Source organism: Colius striatus, chromosome 4, assembly GCF_028858725.1.
Source record: "Colius striatus isolate bColStr4 chromosome 4, bColStr4.1.hap1, whole genome shotgun sequence".
Taxonomy (NCBI): Eukaryota; Metazoa; Chordata; class Aves; order Coliiformes; family Coliidae; genus Colius; species Colius striatus.
The window spans coordinates 83,482,343-83,503,436 of NC_084762.1; the positions used below are offsets into that span (position 1 = coordinate 83,482,343).

At 42.4% G+C, this 21,094-nt stretch overlaps 1 protein-coding gene across 2 annotated transcripts; it reads left to right on the forward strand.

Moving 5' to 3' along the window:
• The first annotated feature begins 764 nt into the window (after positions 1–764).
• Positions 765–20,564, forward strand: COLEC10 (collectin subfamily member 10). Of its 2 annotated transcripts, XM_010209679.2 has the most exons (6): positions 771–1,110; positions 12,044–12,115; positions 13,623–13,694; positions 15,923–15,976; positions 17,233–17,328; positions 18,504–20,564. In XM_010209679.2, exons 1-6 carry the CDS (start codon positions 963–965, stop codon positions 18,893–18,895), a joined length of 834 nt encoding a protein of 277 aa, XP_010207981.1. In that variant the 5' UTR covers positions 771–962; the 3' UTR covers positions 18,896–20,564. The 2 variants fall into 2 exon arrangements, with proteins under 2 accessions (XP_061850631.1, XP_010207981.1); XM_061994647.1 differs by lacking the exon at positions 12,044–12,115 and having other exon boundaries at positions 765–1,110.
• Positions 20,565–21,094: the final 530 nt, after the last annotated feature.

Sequence of the window (21,094 nt, forward strand, 5' to 3'; positions counted from 1 at the left end):
CATATATAGGGGGTTTGCATGCTGCCTGTTCCTCCATCCAAAAGGCCTCCTACCCTTGGTTTCAAAGTCCCAGTACCCAACTGAAAACCTGACGGTTATCTCATGCAGTTTTGAACCAGTAGTAGCTTCCTGGTCAACTCAAAGATGATGTTCTACTAGGATTTAAGTTACACCACTGTCCTGATATATATGGGGACAGGTGATATGGCAGGAGGTACTGCAGTCATTCAGTCTCCTCCTGCTCTGTGGCTTCAATCCAGAACTCTGTCTGCCAATATAATCTGAGTTTGGAGCAACTATTGGAGCAATCTGTAAGCATAAAGCCATCGTTTGTGGGTTTCTGGCTCAAGCACTCATTGATAACACAAACTTTTCATTTGCTATTCTGGGGTCTAGAGGTACATGGCACCAAAAAGCTGTGAAATAGCACCACCCACAGCAGACTGGCAGCTAGTCCATTGTCACCAACAGTGTCCTTGGAGGAAACCTTGTGTGGAAAAATCTCTCTACATGTTATATGTAGGCTGCATTACCCTTCCAGCACACAACCAGCCACAAGTATCCTGTAACTAATTAGTACTTACTTGGATACAATACTGAAGTCTTTTGTCTCTTGAGTAAGTGAAAAGCTGGGCAAGAAGAGTCAGTGCCGAAAGGGAAAAAAAACAGACAAGAGATATTTCCATATATTGAAGAAATTTTCATGGCAAAAGCAGCTAAACATCTCACAGATAAGAGATAAATAGGAATAAACAGCTGTCAGTGTTAAATAAATATCCTGGATAATGTGCAGGACAGAAATAACTACAGCATCACTGAAGAACTTTCTTCACTTTATTTAGCTGTTCTTGCATGTAGCTCCCAATCTTTGCACTGCTTCAGTTTGCGGAGCATTTATTTTTGAGTCAGCTGCATTTGTTAAGACTGTAATAACGAAAGGCATTTCCTGAGAAGCTGCAAGGATGAGCAGCAAGAAAGAACAACAGCTAAGGAAATACTGGATCCTAGTAGTGCTTTTTATCTTCCAAGTTCAGATTTTTGGTTTTGATGTTGACAATCGACCTACAACAGATGTCTGCTCGACACACACAATTTTACCTGGACCAAAAGGTGAGGAATCTCAGGTTGCTAATGCTGACCAGCACTGATAAAGGCGGGCTTTTTAAAACAGAGATACGGAGGGCTTGTGGCATGGGCTGGGGATGAAAGATGTGAACTATTGTGGACTGTACAAACATCTAGAGAAGTGAAACTGCGATGGGGGACTAATGAAGCAAGGAGATTTGGATTTACTTTTCTTTAGATTCAGGAGCAGTGTCACATATTCTCATATAAGTTAGAGGTGTCCTTTTGCATGTTTTTCCAGCCATGTAAATCTCTTACTTCTCGTATTCATTGCACCACCAGTACAGCCAGCAGTCACAAATTGAGTGCATTTGTCTAAAAGTAGGTACCTATTGTGGACTTCTAATGGTTCACTTTGCACCTATAGGTAGCGAGGGAGATGCAATATTTTAAATAACCGAACTGTCACTATTTCCAAATGTTTACTTGTAAACACAACTCTGCTGCATTCATCAGACCTGATTCAGCAGCTCTTGTTGAATTAAACAAGACTTTTGCTACAGATTTCAGCAAGATCTGGCATGTGTGGGTCTTTTATCTTCAAAACAGTTTTCAAATATCTGAATCCAAATTTTCAGCATTAACTTGCTTTTTGTGTAACACAACTAACATCAATGGAATTGCCTGGGAGGTATCTCAGCCAAAAATGAGGTCCATGACATACAAATCTATCTTGCAGTGACAGATCTAAAATATATATTCCACGCCATGGGTATTGCAGTTCAAACCATTGCCTTCTTTTTAGTAATTCATCGTATTTTTCTATAGGCTATAGACTGAGAGAAAAAAATGCAACTGATTTAAATTTTAAGCAGAAAAAAGATTATCAAGTCAAAAGCACTGCTACAGACTCATTTGTTTTTATGATAGATTATTCAAATGCAAGTTGCTTAAAGGACCATTTTTTAATCAGCAAGTTAATTTCTTTATGATTACAATCCCAGCTTCAGCTTTTGCTGCCACAGCACAAATGCAGAGAGATGTAACGATCCCCAAGGGAGCCAGCGGGAGTTTGTTTAGTTAGTATCTGAATAATGGCAGGCTGGAGAACAAAGTTTGACAGAATTGAGTTTAACAAGTCACAAGGCTAATGAGGTGGTCTGGTGACAACAGGAGAGTAGCTGGGACTCCTGCTGGTTTCTGTGGTCTAGCTTGTATAGGGAACATTTAAAGGTTAGATGTTGTGGTTATTTGCAAGTGTGACAGTGAGACAGTCAGAGTTTAGTCATTACCAGTCCTGTTGTCTCCTGGCTAACACCAAGACACAAGAGGAGACAAACAATATATTGGCACAGTCCTCACTACTACTTTAAAATTAGATCACCAAGCCCAAGATCCATGATCCATGATTATTGGGTAAATCACCTCCAAATTACTGGCTCATACTCATCGTGGGTCATCACATACATTTTGCAGTCTGTGCAATATGATCCCATAGACCAATTTCAGTTTCTACCATATCTGAGCTCATCTAGGACAGTTTCAAGTGGCTCTCAGTGGCGTCTGTTGCTTTAACTGACAGTCAGCTGGGCAATTAAAGACTGAGGACAGTGGGTGTGTGAGTTACCCTGGTAGTCCTCAGGCAACTTTTGTAGTCAAGGTTGAAGTATGTTGTCCTAATATGGTAGAAGAGTCTGACCTGCTGCCAGTTTTCCTCTATCCGTCTTATGTCTCATAAGCACATGATCCCCAGCCTGCACCACACCACAGCCACAGGCAACACTTTGCTGCACAAACTGTAACCTTAACAATGGACAAGACTCTGATTTTTGTTGCTCTAAGTTTTATTTTCTGTGGTACATCTGTTGGGCTCCTTTGTCCAACCTTCTCATGAAAATGGGTTTTGACCCACGCCCTCACTTCCATCTGCTCTGCATTTTCAGCTACAGTAGAACACAGCAGTGCTCCCACAGGACAGAGGTTCTGACCTTGCACAATACATTGGGCAGCTTTTTCTGTCACCACAGGATAAATTTATGTTGTGGCAACTTTCTCCTTCCATATGAACATGGGAGAGTCTAATGGGCCAAAGCAACTAGAAGTGTAAAGAATTAAAAGATATTCAACAGCTGTAAGACTTCCTACACTGTCCCACCTCACCTATCCCAGGTCCTGTAGGCTAGGTCTAGGCTGCAGGCTACAAGTAGCGTGGTCCCTGGTGCTCTGCAGCAGCAATACTGCTGTCCCATCACACAGAACAATGGAGAGAAGAAAGCTGAAGGAGAAGTGAGGCTGTCTGGGGAGGTTGAGAATTTATAACCCTTTATTTCCTGTGCTAGTGGAGGCTGCATTACTAACTTCGTCACCTAGGCATTCATAGTTGCTGGAGAAGCAAGCATCTGCCCTCTCCACATGCTCACCCCGAAAATCATCTGTTCAAAAAGGGTCATTAGTGTTGTGAAAATTGGCCACTTCTTGAAAAAGCCACATGGCACTTGTCTGGGTTAATTTGTGCAAGCCAAATTCTTCTCCTTCAAAGGTATGCTCTTTGTTATGTTCATATCTGAGATGGCACAAGAGAAGTATGACATGAGTGACGGGATGAAAAGGGTAATTCCAGGCTGATTATCAGGAAAGTCTTCAAACCAGTTGTGACAGTCTCATCAGCTCCAAAAGGCACGAGGCAAAACCAGACGCCTTTGTGTCTAACACAAAGAGCTAGAAAACCCTCTGGAAGGATGCAGTCTCCCAGGAAGAGAAGGAATGCAGTAAATGTCACACTCTGTTGCAATGACAGAAGTCAGTCAGAGTGAAACTTCTCAGTGGTTAAATGCAGCTCTGAATCAGTTTCAGTCTGACCTCTGGTGGTCTTGTACAACGGCAGTTCCCTCCAGCCACCTCCTGCTTTTCCATCCTTGCTGCAAGCAAATGAGAGATGAAGTCAGTCAGTAAAGGGCTGTGCAAAGAAATTTTCTAAAGAGGCATCTCAAAAAAAGGAAAAAGGAGTAACAGAAAAGCAAAAGGTGCCACTTCTCTCCCAGTTTCCTTTTCTAGGCAATGCTCAGGTCTCTTCTCAAAAAAAGGGGATTCTTTTTCATGAACATAGCCCTAGTGTATGTAATAGCTGTCTTGTTCTGCCTGCCTGGAACAGGTTTTGAGGTACAGTGCAAGCTGGCTTATATAGCAGTTACAAACAGAAATGTGTGAGGCATTATCTAGGACTCTTACTGAAATATTCTAAGAAATTAAAAAAGAACAAAAAAAGTACTTTGGACAAAACCAGATTTTCGGTAGTCATAACTAGTGATTTTTGTTGTTTGGCCTGAGGTGTTTTGGAACAACTTGGTCTTAGCTGGACTGCTGCGGCACAGGACCTGTGAAATTTGCATTAGGAGATGGTGATCCACCACTGAGTAACCAGGGCAATGAAGGCCAAGGTCTGTACTCCATTGACTTCTTGGGTCCAATGAGAACCAGATCAAGCATAAACAAAACAATGAATTTCTGAGGGCAGACAACTGCTTGGCCTAGCAAAATTAGTCATGGCTCTATTGCTTACTTTCCATCATTCCTAGCCTGCAAGCAGGTTGGCTGTTGCTGCTGCCAAGAGGGGACTTAGGTCTGTGCGGAGCAGTAGCTGACACAGGTAGAACAAAGGCAGCCATTGTTGTTCCCTGACTTGGCAGCAGTAGGAACACTTGCCTGTGCTCCCCTGGGCTCAGCTCCCCTGGGCTCTGCTCCCATGAGCTCTGCCTTTGACTCGTGTCCCAGCTTTGACCTTTCTTCTAGCCTGCTCTCACCTGGAGACTACAAATTCAGTTTTGTCTAACCTGCAAAGGAAGTTTCAAGTGTGCTGTTGTCATGAGATGAGATGAGATGAGATGAGATGAGATGAGATGAGATGAGATGAGATGAGATGAGATGAGATGAGATAGCATCTGACCTGGTCTGAGTAAATCAATAAAAAACAACAGGAGGGCAGAAATAAGCAGAGAGCCCCACACTTTGACTCCTAAACTCTCATTAAAAGCATGAGCAGAGGGAGAAGGCTGGGGCAAGGGCTGGATCTGCAGAAGTTGATTTCACATGAATTCATGGGAGCTCAGTCCATCAGAAGACTGGCTCTACATCTTGCTATCTGTCCCAGGTCACAGATCATTTCCGTTGAAATCCAGACACAGGAACTTCAAAGGTCTTGAACCAGATCCAGGTTGAGAAACTGGAATGAGATGAAATCTGAAGAACACAGGGAGTTTCCCATCGCAATTTAGATGTAAAATGTTTCCTTATTATTATTCCTGACAAATGATGTTTATAAACTCAATGACATTGGCTGGTGTCTCAAAATAGCATGTACTGTGGTCTCCTGTATAGCTGTCCATCTCTCAGCTTTAATTGTGCTTACGCAATCCCACTCCTGGAAAATCTCAAGCTCTCTCAGAAACCAGATATGCTGCTATCCACAGCTCTTTCCCAAAATATAAATGCCTTACCACATCCTATAGGCTCTTCAAACCTATAACTAAACCTCCCTCTTGGCTGCTCACGTTTGATCTAAGAGCCCTTCATATATATATATATATATATATATATCCACATATTTCAACAACTGTGTTCAGTTCTGGGCCCCTCACTACAAGGACACTGAGGTGCTGGAGCATGTCCAGAGACAGACAATGAAGCTGGTGGAAGGGTTTGGAAGGGTTTGGAGAACAAGTCTTATGAGGGGTGGCTGAGGGTGCTTTGTGCTGGCTTGGCTGTTTACTCATCAGACTTTTCACTGAGTTGATTCAGTTCACTGACTAAAACCAGTATTTGTCTTAGTGATATTTCTCTGCTTAGTGAGTTGAATTCCTTCAACACAGGGTCAGAAGAGTCCTCAACATCAGGCAGAGAGGAGGGAGGCACGCAGGCCAGTGCTGGGGGAAGGGAGGAGGAAGGACAGGGAAGAGGATATTGTGCCAGATAGGCAGAAGATGTCAAGAAATCCTGTCCTCACTAGCCATATATAGCTTGAAAGCAAGAATTCCCACTGCTACGAAATTAGAGTAAATCTGAAGCTTTCCATTGACGTAGCTGTGACATGCTTGTACACTGGAAAGACAAACTAGGCTGTGTTTGCTTATTTCTTGGAGTCTGTGACTGTTTCTGGTGACAAGAGCTCTCAACAGAGATTCTGCAGGTACAAGTGCTGCCAAGGTTCACAGTGTGGTCAAGGTTATTGTGTCCTGCAGCTGCAGAGTGAAGTTGCTGAGAGGTACCTGGTGGCTATCTGCAAGGCTCTTCCAAGAGAGCAAGGAACTCAGATGCTCCTGGGGATGTTCCCAAGGCTTCAGAATGATATAAATTTCCTTATCCCTCTTGTTTAGCACCTGGGTCAGGCAGAAATCACCTGTACTCTTCACACTGTAAAGGTCTGTGGATAGGGAGTGTCCCTATGCCACCTCAGGTCATGAAACATGTTGCCCAGCAGAAGTGTGTCAGACATGGTCAGAGGGTTTTTTAAACCATGCAATGGATTCCATCCACAGGACATTGGCCATGCCTAGGAATGCTAAATGCATCCAAGACAAGCACTGCAAAGCATTTGTATGCATACTAATCGAGATTAACCATCCTTACCCTCTCACAGTGAAACAGTCATGCTCTCAGTACTTCCAAGGACTTTTTGGCTGGTGGTAGGCTTTTTTTTTTCAATTCAGAATATCCCATGGAGGAGGACAATTGTGCTGTAGCCCAGTATAAGTGATGTTTCTATAATTTGAAAGGGTGGGTATGCCCTGGAGTGTAGAGCAAGGTACAGGGGGCTGTGATGCTTGCTAATCCCACAGCTAAAGTGGGGAGTTTAGGGAGTTAAACTTGGGACAGTACCACTCATACTGTATGTTGGGAAGAGTCACTACAGTCAAGAGTCTTTGCCCTTCTTTTGCTTCAGAGGAAACAATTTAATTGATTCACTGAAAAAGAGAAGCTTAGAAAGCATTAGCATTTCTGCAGCATTTTGGGTCAGGAAGCAGCAACTGAAGCTGACCTGAGGCCACGAGCTGCCAGCACACCTGGTGAAGTGACCCTCTGAAACCCTGCATGGGCCCAGGGAGTCTGTCAGCAGAGCTCTCAGCGAAAAGATTGGATGCTACGTGCTCCCAGAGAGACATATACTTAAGACGCCCAGCCAGGAGTCTCCTCTCAGCTTTATCCTTCAGGAATCCTGCAAAGGTCCTCTCCCACTGATGCAGGGCTGCCTTTACAGATAAGTGTGGCCTCCATAATCCCAGGGATTACATCCTGATCCTCCAAGAATGAGAGTCAGCCCTTGATCAAAAGACTTCAGGAGTCACAAAGCATTTGTGAAAAATTTAACTTCAAAACTTCCTTCATTTGTGAATGCAAACCAAGTAAAGATTCAGCAGGAAAATCTAAGTCATTTGAAGGTCAGTAAATTATTACTAATTCAATTCTTATCGAATGTAACCTCTCAACACTGTGTTATTTACTGAAACTCCTAAAGAAGCAGCGATACTTTCAATTGCTTAAAAGTTCTGATTATCAGACCTTCCTCATTTTCCTGAGCTTGTTTAAAGGAGAGGGAAGGACTAGGGTTACTTCTCAGTTACAATTAAAGTTTTCTAATGGCTGCAAAAGTAATTTACTGTTTATGAATTCTGCTTTACTTCTGTCTCAGTTCCAAGCTGAGGAGTCTAGTAATTTATTGTTACATATGTTTACTTTAATAGTCTAGTATTTTAAATCTGTGACACAGAAGAAGTGAATCAGCTTGAGGGAATACTTAAAAGATTGAGAAATGATCTTGTTTCAGCTACTGACTCAAAGTGCTTCACCCATGCTTCTAATGCCAGTGCAGTGCAGTAGCTGGCATCCTTGCAACCACAGTTCTAAGGTGACAATCTGCTAAGTAGGTTAAAACCTAACCTGACACTGCCTCAAGTGTAAAGCAGCACAAAGGAGAGGTTAACCTCTAGATATACACAGGACAAGGGGTAATGGGATGAAGCTGAAACACAAAAAGTTCCATTTAAACATAAGAAAAAACTATTTTACTGTGAGAGTGACGGAGCAGTGGAATAGGCTGCCCAGGAAGGGCGTGGAGTCTCCTTCCTTGGATGTCTTCAAGACCTACCTGGACACATTCCTGCATGACCTGATCTGGGTGGACCTGCTTGAGCAGGGGGGTTGGACTAGATGATCTCTTAAGATCCCTTCCAACCCCTACCATTCTATGATTGTATGACAGACTACAAGTACATGAGGAGAAGAATCAGAGGGATTTTTTTTCTATGAGAAAACTCATGCTGCACAAAGCACAGCAGTACAAAATTCAAACACTCAGACTGGAGCACTGGCAGGATTGAACTCTTTTCTTTCTGCCAGATTACAAAAAAAAAGTGGCTAATGTAGTGCGATGGCCTGTCCATGTGAAGTCTCAGAGGAAAGGGATGAACGCCTAATATAAACTAGAAACGAAGCCGACTCAACCCCTGCCTCAAAGTCAACCGATTGCTCATAATCCCTACGTGGCTGCAAATCATAGCCAGACCACAAGAGGGGAGCCTAACCCAACAGTTCACACTTTTTGATCAGATTGCCAATCACTGCATGCAACCGTCAAAGGAAGACACAACAAACACATTTATAGTTATTACACCATACTATCAAGCACTGGGTTTAATCCTCTGTTAAATTAACAATGCGATGGTACCACTAATTAATACTGCCTATTCTCAGATGCAACATGGAAAGAAAAGCAGGATTTCCTTCTCTTACACATAGGCAAAGTATTCTTCCCATTTTCCTAGGTAAGAAAACTAAGGCAGAGTGTTCTAGGCTGCTTTACATCAAGATGAAACAAGTGATAGATCTTACTTTCCTCCCCCTTAGGCTTTTAGAGGGCTTGAGAAAAATTTGGGCTACATGAAGTGTTAGCAATAAAAGTTGGGACACTCCTTAATCTCTCAAAATCTTCAGAACAACTTTCCCCACACATTCACCTTTTTCACCTGCCAGCTCTCAGTCTGATGACCTGTCCAGAGCAACCTAGCTTCATCTCCAGCAGCCCCAGGTGTGAAAAGCTTGCTCCAAAGTCTCTCAGAAAGAGCTGCTGCATCTTTCAGTGGCTTGAAAGGTTGAAACTGAGATTGGAAGAAAACCTCTTTGGAAAGTAACCACAGCTCCTCCACTTGTATATTGACTTTTTGGGCTCTATTTCTAAGATTAACTGTCTAAGCAATGTTTCTCACAGCCAACAGGGCAGTCTGAAAGTCATGAGGAATGTAACTGAGGGGTGATGAGGACTGCCAGGGTGACAAACCTTGCTCTAGAAGGCCAGAAGGAATTTGGTTTTCTCTACCACATGACACAGGCCAAAGAAATTCCCTAAGCACTTTCTACACCAGACCCAGAGTTACAGCATATCTTACACAGGGAAAGGCTGGACAAGAAAAGCCTCCTACATCATCCTCCCCTGCCAGAGAGTATGGTCCATTGGTTAAATATCCCCATGTTGCACTTCTAGTCAGGACTTCACCAGCTTTTCAAGCCTTTGAATCAAAGCTTGCTTCCTTTCTGCTATCACGTTTCCCACCCCATACTGTGATCAGACCAGCTCTTAACCTTCTCCCAGAATTTCATTTCATGAGCCTGCTGTCAGCCTCTGGGAATCTTTTCTGAATTTCTGAACTACTGAGAAGTGACTTTTATGCTTTTCTCAAGGGTTTCATAGATGGGTTTGGAAAAGACAATTTCTTGGTTTCTGAGTTGTAAATGTTGTTAGCACTGACGTCAACAGCAAAATCAAACCATACATTCTCTGTCTCTGCTGTTTGATCATCAGCAGACAAGAACCCAGTACAAGCAGGCATCCTTCCATCAGCTCCAGACTCAGACTCACAGTTTCAGCTGGATAATTAAGGAACTTGGCTTTTGTAAATACATATTGACTTTTACAGTATTTTTAAGAACCAAGAAAAATAGAGATGTTTATAATTTCTGCTGCTGACTGCTCAGAGTCTTTTGCCTTCTCACTTTGTCCTGTAGCACCTAAGTGTTAAAAACAAACACAGCACCTGGGTGAGCCAGCACACGCATCACATTTGTTCCTTGGCCATCCGTCTAGCAAATGCTTCCTTCCTCCAATGCAGACTGAAGTTCAACCCTTTATCTTCTTCAGCTTGGATCACTGACTGTCCCCTACAAATCCTGACCCACAAGTAGAGTCTGTCCCCCACAAAAGTCTCCCAACACTGACTTTTTCTGGCATACCAGGAGAAACTCAGACCAGTCCAAGTAACTGACATGGAAATGAGCCAAACAGCTACATTTCATATGCTGCAATTAATATGCATCACTTCTCATCTGTCATCACTCCACAGAACAGCCCACGATACCCTGTCTATGGCTACTGAAGTAGGAGAAGGTAAATCAGGGATGAGTGGGCAGGATTTTTCAGAAAAAAGGAATGAGATTCAATTAAATGATCCATCTGAAAGCAACCATGGGAAGCAACTTTCTCCCTTAGCACATAATTAAATCATTGACCTCTTTGTCACAGGGTATTACAGGGGCCAAAAATATAAATGTGTTTAAAAGGCACAAGACTAATCTGTGCAGGGAAAAATCACTAGTGGGGCTGTTCATGGCTGGCCTGGATGGAGGGTTTGGCTCCAGGAAGCCCTTTAAACTGCTTCTTGGTGGAGGCTGGAAGTGGCTGCGTGGGTCACAGTCACCTTCAGCACACCCTCTGCCAGGGCTGGAGGCACCACCCTAAGAAAGACAGCTTATTGGTCTGGTCATACAATGCTATTCTGTCCTCACTTCCCTTTTGCTGACATGCAGACAGACAGACTTCCCCCTCTTGGCTACTCTGTGTGCTGAGCTGCAGCCTCTTCTGCCCTGAACACAACTGGCTGCCACTCATGTGTGAGGACTTGGCTTGACCAAGGGACTGTGGCACTGCTTCCCACCACACAGCTTACTGCAGACAAGGGCAGAGGACAGAGGAGAGGCTTTGGAAGGCTGCCTGTATTCAGTGCTGGTCATTTGGTGCAAAGGACTGCAGGGGCTCTCCTCCCTCAGCATTTGTCTAAAAAATAAAGAGCAAAGACATTCTTGGGATTTGGCTCCAAACTCAAGCAGATGTGATAATCAGCTCCAGTTGTGCCCACAATTTCCTGCATAATGTGAAGTAAAATTTTATGCCACCTAAGGAAAGAGAAAACATTCCTTTCCTACTAATTGCTGTCTTGCTCCTTTAGGCTGTAAGCTACTCAGTGAGAGACTGTCTCTTACAACAGTAAGAGTACTTAAACAGTACTATACAGGAACCTGGGTGACAAGGTCTTTATCTCAGTTAGAGAAATCTCTGCACTACTGTAATCAAGGAAATTATTTCACTTCTTATAGATACTCTGTGTAAGATCAAAGCATCAGAGTAACTACAAAACATGTTTGTTATATCAACATGTAAATGTCACCTGTCAAAAACTGAGGGTCACGATTTCTGCCATTCAAAGTGCTAAGGTCTACGTTAAGATCTGTTTCAACATATTTACATTCTTCCCATTTCAAAAGCATCTGCATACTTTGCACATACAGTAACTATGAACAGAATCACTAGCAATGATTCATATACTACTGTTGACTCCCCTGGAAGTTCTTCTGTGTACAGCTTTCCCAACAGAAAAGGATGGGCTTATTTATTTGCTTTATGGCTAAGAGAGCCTAAAGGCTAGGACTAGACCTTGGTGTTGTAAAATACTTGTGCTAGAATAGCCTCTCCAAAAGGGATATCTATCAGCTCTTCTCTAGAAATTTATCCCAGGGCTACCATGCCTTCGATGTGAAATAAAAATAAATTAGTGGAACAAACCCCAAAACCGTGACCTTTCCTTTCTGAGAATGTGTAGTTGCACTTACTGCACTGACAGAAACGTAAAATGATGCTTTATTTTCTGGTTTTTGGAAGGAGATGAAGGTGGAAAAGGAGATAGAGGAGAAGTGGGCAAACAAGGAAAAGTTGGACCAAAAGGACCAAAAGGTATTTATGACATAGCCATTATTGGTGCATGGATATCATTATACACAACTGCACTGGTGCATATTATCAGTGATATTTAATGCTTTTCATTCCTGTTGCACTCTGGATTTCACAATCCTGTCAAACATTAATCACTGAACAATACCCAGGAGAGCTTGGTGCAATCCCTACCTATATGTAAGACTGCTATATATGGCAATAATTGTAAAAAGTCATGTAATAAACCAGCACATTTACTGCTACTCTCCCAAGTGGTTGTCATGAGTGAGAACCAGAAGACCTAGATCATATGTATAATCAGAAAGGTTATTGTTCACTTACTGAAATAACTCTTCAGTTGAAACTGAATTTTGAGTTATTACATCAGGATGCTCAACAAAACTTGATCTCGGTTTTTCCTATTTTTCAGAGAACTAAAATTCACTGAGACAAAAAGTTCCTCTGATCAAACAGCATCCAAGCTTAAAACAAGGAGTTGCAGATGTCTCAGAACTCAGCTCTATTAAACATATGCCATATCCACAGTGTGAGCTGGGCAGAGAATTCAGAAGTACCAGATGTGATGGTGTCAGCCTTGTTTACATACTCTAACCAAAAGCTTAATTTACCATTAGAGTTTAATGATAATGGATATCCTTGGTCTTTCCTCCTTAAGACTTGTAAGGAAAGCTTTTTCTTTTATAGAAATTTTTAAATCTGCAGGGGGGTTGGACTAGATGATCTCTAAAGGTCCCTTCCAACCCCTACCATTCTATGATTCTATGATTCCATGAAATCACTCTGTTATTATTGTTATCATGAAAAAAGTTCCATTTTGAAATGAATTCCTATGACTTTACTTCTTACCTTAACAAGAGGATCAGGTAGGATACAAGGGAATTGGGTAACCAACGATTTACAAGGCGTCTTAGTGATGGTAAACTCGGTGTGCAAACTGAGATTTCCTAGATTAGACTGCCATCATTAGACAGCTATTTTAGAACTTAAATTACCAATCAGTTAAACAAGATGTTAATTTGGTGCTCAGAGGACTGGGAAAGCACAGAGAGCAAAACCTGTAGCTCCCTATTCGCAGTCCCGCTTTGGGAAAGATTCCCAGCAAAGCTGCGAGGACTTTACCTCAATAATGAAGGAAAGGCTTTTGTGTGAGGTGGAGAAAAAAAAAAAAGCTCCAAATAAAACCTGCTGTTGGCCTCATTTAGCCTCGTAAAATCAATATTTGAATACTCACTAGCAGTTTCAGTTTGCATTTTCTCTAAGAAAACATGATATTTGTCAGCATTGGAACAGGCAGTTCTATTAAGGCACCCCGCAATGTCCTACTGTTGTATCCTACAGTAGTAGAGATCTGCACCATCTTCCTCCAACCATCTTTGGGGCTCCTCTCATTTTGACTTAGCCACACAGGGCTCAGGAAAAACAGCAGCAGTAGAAACCTGAATAGATGCATTGGGATAGAAATGACAGGAACCATTCATACTCCTTTCCTCTTTATTTCTTCTCTTAGGAAACAAAGGATCTGTGGGAGATGGTGGTGACCAAGGAATGCTTGGGAAAATTGGTCCAATTGGTGGAAAGGGTAAGCTCTGGTTTGGGAATTTTCTTGTTCCCTCAAGGTAAATATGTGTTTTGTGAGAGTTCCAGGTATGCAGTAATATCAAATAACAGCTGTGACCAATGCTCTCCAAATAAAGTTATGCATAAAGATTGGTGATGAGAGCTAACTCAGATATTCTTGTTTTATTTCCCACATGCCATATATCCAACTTGGCTAAAACAATTTGTTTTATGAGTTAAGAAATGAATCCTCTTTGACAGCAAATGAGGGAGAAATCTGTCCCTTGTGAAGTACATCCTCTGACTGCTTTAAAAGAAAAAGGCAAATTTGTGCCTCTGCTTTGGATGCTGAAGGCCTAAATTAATATTCTATCAGTGCTCTGGATGCCACATCTTGTCACCTGCACTGCTGTGGGACATTTGAGCAAGCAGGGCACAACACAGCTTGGTAAGGAAAGGATTTCAGATGTGAGGAAATAGATTCAAGTTGTGCCAGAAGAGGTTTAGATTGGACATTAGGAAGAACTTTTTCACCAAGAGGGTTATTAAGCACTGGAACGGGCTGCCCAGGGAGATGGTGGAGTCACCATCCCTAGAGATATTCAAAAGATGCACAGACGAGGTGCTGCAGGGTATGGTTTAGTTTAGTGATGGGCTTGGCAGTGTGAGGTGACTGGTTGGACTCGATGACCTTAAAGGTCTTTTCCAACCATTATGACTCTATGAAAGTCATAGAAAGTTAAGAAAGTGTAACCAGGTACGACAGCTACTTGCAAATCAAGGTGGACTCCAAGTCTATCTGGACATCATTTCATGAATTTGTGCTGTAGTCATCTGAGAAGAAGCTTAGGCATTCCTTTCCAGTATCCCTAAGGACTATTACTTCTGACACAAGATCTGCCTTGAAAGCTGAGCAGGGACTCCACCATCCCCAGGGGAACAATGTGGTCTCTAACTAGAGCATCAATCCAGGCATGTGGGCAAGTGGGTGGGACAATCTCTCAGGCCTGGGGGAGGTTTCTCAAGCCAAAGTTTTTAATAAACCTTTGATGGCCTCTAGCCAGCCTCAGTATCAGAGAAAAACAAAAGAATTTAGCCTGAGGGACTAAGTTTCAGAAGTACCTAGACAACTGAAAACACAGATTGTGTAAGATGTTTTCAATCACCAAAGGAGACTAGAATTTAAGAATCCCACAAATTGCTTATCTTTATCTGTAAGGAAACCAATGCCTTCAAACCAAGCTTCCCCTCAATCTGAAAGTACAATTTACTGGCCTCTTCTAGTTTTTCTCATTTTCTTCCTTTATTTGCAGAACCAAAGGTCACTAAGTCACTGTTTAAATCTACCATTAAACATCCAAGTTCTTAATGAAGCAACCCTGAAATTTCAGCTTGCAAGTGTCAAGCAGTGTTAATTGAAATGACAGTCAACTCCTCATTTCTTTTTAAAAACACAACCATATGAAGGAAAAAACACATCAAAACACAGACATTAACAAGGCAGAGCAGGCAGAGCCCTGTTTGACCTCTGAAGGTGTGATTTCAGAAAAGAAAGAGCAGATATGAATTTCAGATCAAGTCCAGCTGTTCCTGATCCAAATTGCAGCTGAGATTTTTTTTAAAAGCTAGTCATCTGCACCCATTTAGTAGCACAGCATTTGGACAAGTATTTCTATCATTTTTGTGATTTCCAGAAGAAAGCAGCTGAATGGAAATAAATCACATTTCCATGAGCTGTATCTGAAATAAAATCCTGCTCGTCACGGAGCTCAGCTCATGCAGGTGCTAACTGCTGCCTGCCCACGGCATCTGCTACACACAGGAATTCGGTGGCTTAGTGCACATCAGCCTCATCTGCTGCCTCATCCCATCACGGAGCTACTGAGCTCAGGGAAGGGCTCTGTCCTGCAAGGCAATGAGAGAACCCAGGTTTCATTTTTAACAGACCTCTGGAGTCCTTTCAGTCTCTCAGGATCATTGTGCAATTTATATTTAAAGTAAGTGGTACCAGGAACCAGCAGCACACAAGATGCCTGTGTTATCAGTGAGTTAGCTATTAAAGGGTTCTCCTTATTTCCATAGACCAGAATTAATGGTGGTTTGTTTGACTTGGCACGTATGTCAGTGCTGTACCTCAGGGCCTCCTCTCAGGAGCACACCGTTAATATATTATTAAACAGGTTTTTCAAATCCTCTCCTCTGACATGTGCACCACCTGAGATCTGAGAATAGATTTTCTTCTTTATTCAGGTGACAAAGGAGCCAAAGGCTTACCAGGCATTTCTGGAAGAAAGGGAAAAGCAGGTATGCTACGCGTCCTTCTCTGCAGAATGGTCAAGTCTGCTGGGTTTTTGAGCTCAGGGTTAATTTGTCTGGAGTTTCATACAATTTTGAAGCCTATGGAAAAACTTGAGAATAGATGAAATGAACAGGAAGAAACTGAAAAAGTTTAGAAAACTTTTTTGTTTAGCAAAATGAAGGCTTGGGTAGGGACATGATTGGTGCATATGAATATACCAACATACACAAAGGAAGAGTTACCTAATTTAATGGGCAATGTCTGATATCATAAAAACTAACACAAAGATAGGCCAGCGGTATACTTATACTAGAAACTAGAAGAAAGTTTCTGAATAGCAAGGGAATTAAGACCTTTAAGAGTTTCCTAATAGGGACATGGGGACAAAGAAAAAAATTAAAAAGTGATTTTAGATAAAGCATGATCTCTTGTCAAATTAATCCAATGCATTTGCTTGCAAGAGAAGAAATTGGATCTCATGACCCACAAAGCTTTTCTCAGCTCTAATAACCTTGAATATTCTGCCACCTTGAATGTACAGTTGTGTTAATTTTTAAGAGATTTTGTATGCAGTGCCAGTTTGCTTCTTAATGGAAAAACCATTAGCAATATATTTTCTTCCTGAGAATAACAGAAGGACAAAGAAAACCTATCCCAAGACAAATTTCAATTTACCAACAAAATCATAATTGAGACTTCAGTGCTTTAAAGTTATTATGTGAGTTTGTATCAACTATTACTGCTGTGCCACAGCTGCATGCAGCAATTCAATAATAGGCCTTTTGCCAACATTTTGCCAATCTCACCTCTATGCACACTCACCAAACTCCTTCACTGAGAAAGCAGCAGTTCCCCATTTCATGGATGCCATAGTTTCTATTAGAAGGCTGAGGAACCTGTGCTTTTAGACCTTTGGCATTCAGATATAACACTGGAGCAATCTCCAAGACAAGCCACATATCTGCAAATAGATGGAGGGTAGAGGATGTGCAAAACCCACACTGATAGGGTGAGAAGAAGATGGTAAACTCTTTATCTGTTAAGAGTATGGCTTCTTAAGTCAGTTAACAAGAGAGAGTACAGTGTCAAACTATCAAGTGCTTTGATGAACAGAAGCATAGTCAGTGGGGCAGGATGAGACTGGTTCTCCTCAAGTAGAGGCTAAGTCTTCAGAAGGTTTGGAAGTGGGCTACAGATGGCCCTCCAGGCACACACAAATGCTCTGAAATAGAAAAATCCTCCATCCTTTGCATTTCATCAGGCACTGTCTGTGACTGTGGAAGATACCGCAGAGTTGTTGGACAACTGAATATTAATGTTGCTCGTCTCAACACATCCATCAAGTTTCTAAAGAATGGTAAGGATCCCTATATATTTGATGTGATTTATTTGGCTCCCATAGTAGTGCTATTCTTCTACCTTTGATGTTCTTTGGCAGCATCCAGAGAGAATGTCCTGCTGCACGAGGCACTCCAAAAACATACAGAAACAAGACACTCTTACACTTGTAAAGATATAAGCAGCAGATGACTAAAAGTAAAAACAATAGAAAAATACCAACAGCACAAGAGAAAGAATCATGAGAAGTTCAAGGTGTGGCTTGCTAACCACCCCTACACTGCCAGACTGCTCAGGCTCAACAGCCACTTGGTGCTAGTCTGCTTCAGAGGCAGGAAAAATAACAGGAACCTCTTGATCCTTCTGCTGCAGATCCAATACTCCTAATGCTCCCCTCAGTGCAAGAATCATTTTCCTGTAACAAGGCACCACCACTCAAAGACACGGGTTTAAGAAGCCCCATTTGCAGGCACTGCTGTCAAGTGGACAGTGCAAACTGCCCCCACTGAAAGGAAGGAAGCACGTTTCCTGGCATAGCAGAGATTTTGAGGAGGTTCCACCACTGTTTCTAGGACTAGGTCTGTACCAGTACATCGAATGAGTTTGAGACTGTTCTCTGGCATTGTGGAAAACCAGCATAGAACAGGACATTTATATTATAAATCCTATAAAACTGAATGCTGTATTACCAGGAATGTCCCTCTACTTATTCCTACACTGTGCCTGGGGTAACTCCTGAATCGTCTGGGAGAGTTTTAGTTGCCCCCGGCCAAAGCTCTGCTCAGGATAATTCCAGAAATACATCAGCAGGGACAATCAACTTCCAGCTGCCCAGGCATGCTCCTTGGCACTGCCTAATTCACTAAGATATATGCTGGTTGATAAGTATGCCTTTTTAAGCTGGTGAGAAGCCACAGTTTTCCTCCTAGTCAATGCCATTTGGTGTCTACAGCAGCTCTGACTATCAGGCTGTATCATGGAAAGGGTCTGAAAAGCTATCTGTACCCCTGTGCTTCTATCCCAGAGTACTCTTCTATAATCTGTATTCAAAAATATGCAAAGCAATGGGAGTGATCCAGAGTTAAACAGTGCCATTTGACCATTTATAGCATGCCTTAATTTGATCAGTATTAGATATCCATGAAGTAAAATCCTGTTTACATGCCATCATTAAGCATTGTTTCCCCTTTAAAGTTATAGCAGGTATCAGGGAAACAGATGAGAAATTCTATTACATCGTGAAAGAAGAGAAGAATTACAGAGAAGCCTTGATCCACTGCAGGGACAGAGGGGGAACATTGGCCATGCCTAAAGATGAGGCAACTAACACCCTGATTGCTGACTACATCTCCAGCAGCGGCCTTTTCCGGGCTTTCATTGGGCTGAATGACATGGAAAAAGAAGGACAGTTTGTGTATGCAGACAACAGCCCGCTGCAGAACTACAGTAACTGGAAGGAAGGGGAGCCCCACGACTCAACTGGCCGCAAGGACTGTGTGGAAATGCTCAGCACAGGAGAGTGGAATGATTCTGAGTGCCAAGTCACCATCTACTTTGTCTGTGAATTCCTCAAGAAGAGAAAATAGAAGTGCCACAGAATGTGCCTGGCACCTGCTGTACATACAATAAGCCCTCCTCGTTCAGGGAGGGGACAGGGCTCAATCCAGCCTTCACCTCACTGGGTTAAGCAAAAGTGAGTACTGTTAAGACAGCAGTGACCACAAAGTTAGCAGAAGTTTGCAGGGGACACCCAACCAATTTATAGAGGCAAATTTAGAGCACATAGAAGTGCATATGATTTCAATAATTCCAGAAACAGTAAACTCACGAGTATATTAATTACTGATGTGCTTCTCACAGATGGAAAGAGTATGATCTTTACTCATCCTTGATGGGCACAGAAGTCCCAGGAACTTCCCTGGTAACTCCAGAGCTAGGAAAACAGATTTGTGGTTTCTCTTGAAAAAAATCCCTTTTTTTGTGAGGAGCATTGAGTAATCTAAATTGGAAGGGATCTCTGGAGGACATCTGGTTGAAACTTCCATGGAGAGCAGGACTACCTTCAAACTTAGAAGTTGTCATACTCTCCTTAATTTGGCTGTGCAATTTTATTGCCTGATATGCAAGGGAGGACTCGCTTATCTCCGCTTTCAACCCTGTTCTCTATCAGACTGGTCTGAGATGTGAGGAATTCATTTTGCAATAGCACTTCTACATGTAAGTCTGCACAGCTTGTAGGCAATCTGCAAACAGAAGGAGCAGTTCTAGCCACTGATGTCCCTCAAAGTCTTTGAAAAACAGAGAAGTCTAGCACAAAAAGAACAGGGCAAAGGAAGGAACACCATTGCTGTAGGCTGTAAGCAAGCACATGTAGTGTCAGTTATACCAGTGTGCATTACTGGTTTAACAAGTGATTCTAGGAACATGTTAACTCCCTAAAGTAGCCAGTGATGTTTAATGTCTAATGCTAAAATCATCCATGCTGTTGCAACACTGAAAGTAGCTATAGAACAAGCTTTACCACACTCATACCAGCAAAGCATATCAGGGAAATACCAAAGTAGCTGCTTCAGCAGAGCGTATCTTATCCTAGAGGACCACCAGAAAACCCCACAGGCCTCTCCTCATTTAACACCATAAGGGATACTCCCAAAATTGATTTCATACAAGCATGGCTATGGTTGAGTGACTATAGATACGAGGTGGTGGATGTGTGAATCACACGCAAAGGGGTAAAAGTGCCAGTGCCCACTTATCTGTTGTGCAGACCTGGGAGGTGGAGGCCTGAGAGATCAGCAGGAGAAGCAGACAAGGGAGGGATCCTTGCGGTGGCAAAACTGTCCTGTTATGGCTATGAATTGCAGGTCAAGGAGACAAGGACCTTCAAAACAGTTTCAACAAGGCCACAGTGCCTGGAGTGAGGCCTTTGCCTAATTAACCCTAAAATTAATATTAACATTAACTCCCTGAATATGGTAATGAGCTAAAAGATGTGCATGCTGAACATACAGGACTGTGTTCTCCCACTCTCCACCCAAAGAATGTTAAACGTCACCCCAGGGAGGGGACATGTATTGCATATGTATTAGGCTTCTTAGAAATAGGCAGGTAACTCTTGGAAATAATATGAATATTCATTTTCTTTAGTGTATATAATGAGTGTTCTTTTGTCTCCAGGTGTGCATGATTGGCAGAGAGATCCTCCATGCACCCAGCACTGTAATAAACTCATGTCGGCTTTCTAAGCTACAAAAATTGGTTTGGAGAGTGATTATTTGTTATGGATTTCAGTAACACCCCACAACTCCAAACTCAGGTGTGGGCTATTAGTCCTGCACTTCAGCAGGCCTCTGTACAAACAATGTGCAGCAAGTGTGAAGGCTTTGCTATCAATGCCCAGCTGCTCAGATCCATCCTTGTGGGTATGCCCACAAGGGATCCCTTTTTCATATCTTTGACTATACTGAAGCAGCTCTTTTCTTCAGACACAGCAACCATTTTGCTTTCAGAAGTGAGACTGTTGTTAGCTATGCTTCATCTTTCCTCACAACAGGAGATGTCAAAAGAAACCCCAGGTCCCTTGCAATGAAGATCTGTAGATTTTCTTTCCCAGTGGACACTAAAAATGAAGGAATGATACCTGGAGGCTAAGGAGAATGCTAGACAATAGGCATAGTGCAGCACTGTACCCTGCAGGTCACTCTGAGGACCGGTTGCACACAATCTTCCTCTGGTTATATAAGGAGCTGTATATGCCACCAGGTGGTAATGCAGAGGGTCAGCTC

Bases quoted from the DNA above. Each gene is read 5' to 3' on its own strand.
- COLEC10 (XM_010209679.2), top strand. From the start codon at position 963: ATGAGCAGCAAGAAAGAACAACAGCTAAGGAAATACTGGATCCTAGTA. The intron at 12,116-13,622 runs GTATTTATGACA...TTCTTCTCTTAG, and splicing joins TGGACCAAAAGGACCAAAAG to GAAACAAAGGATCTGTGGGA. The intron at 17,329-18,503 runs GTAAGGATCCCT...TCCCCTTTAAAG, and splicing joins CATCAAGTTTCTAAAGAATG to TTATAGCAGGTATCAGGGAA.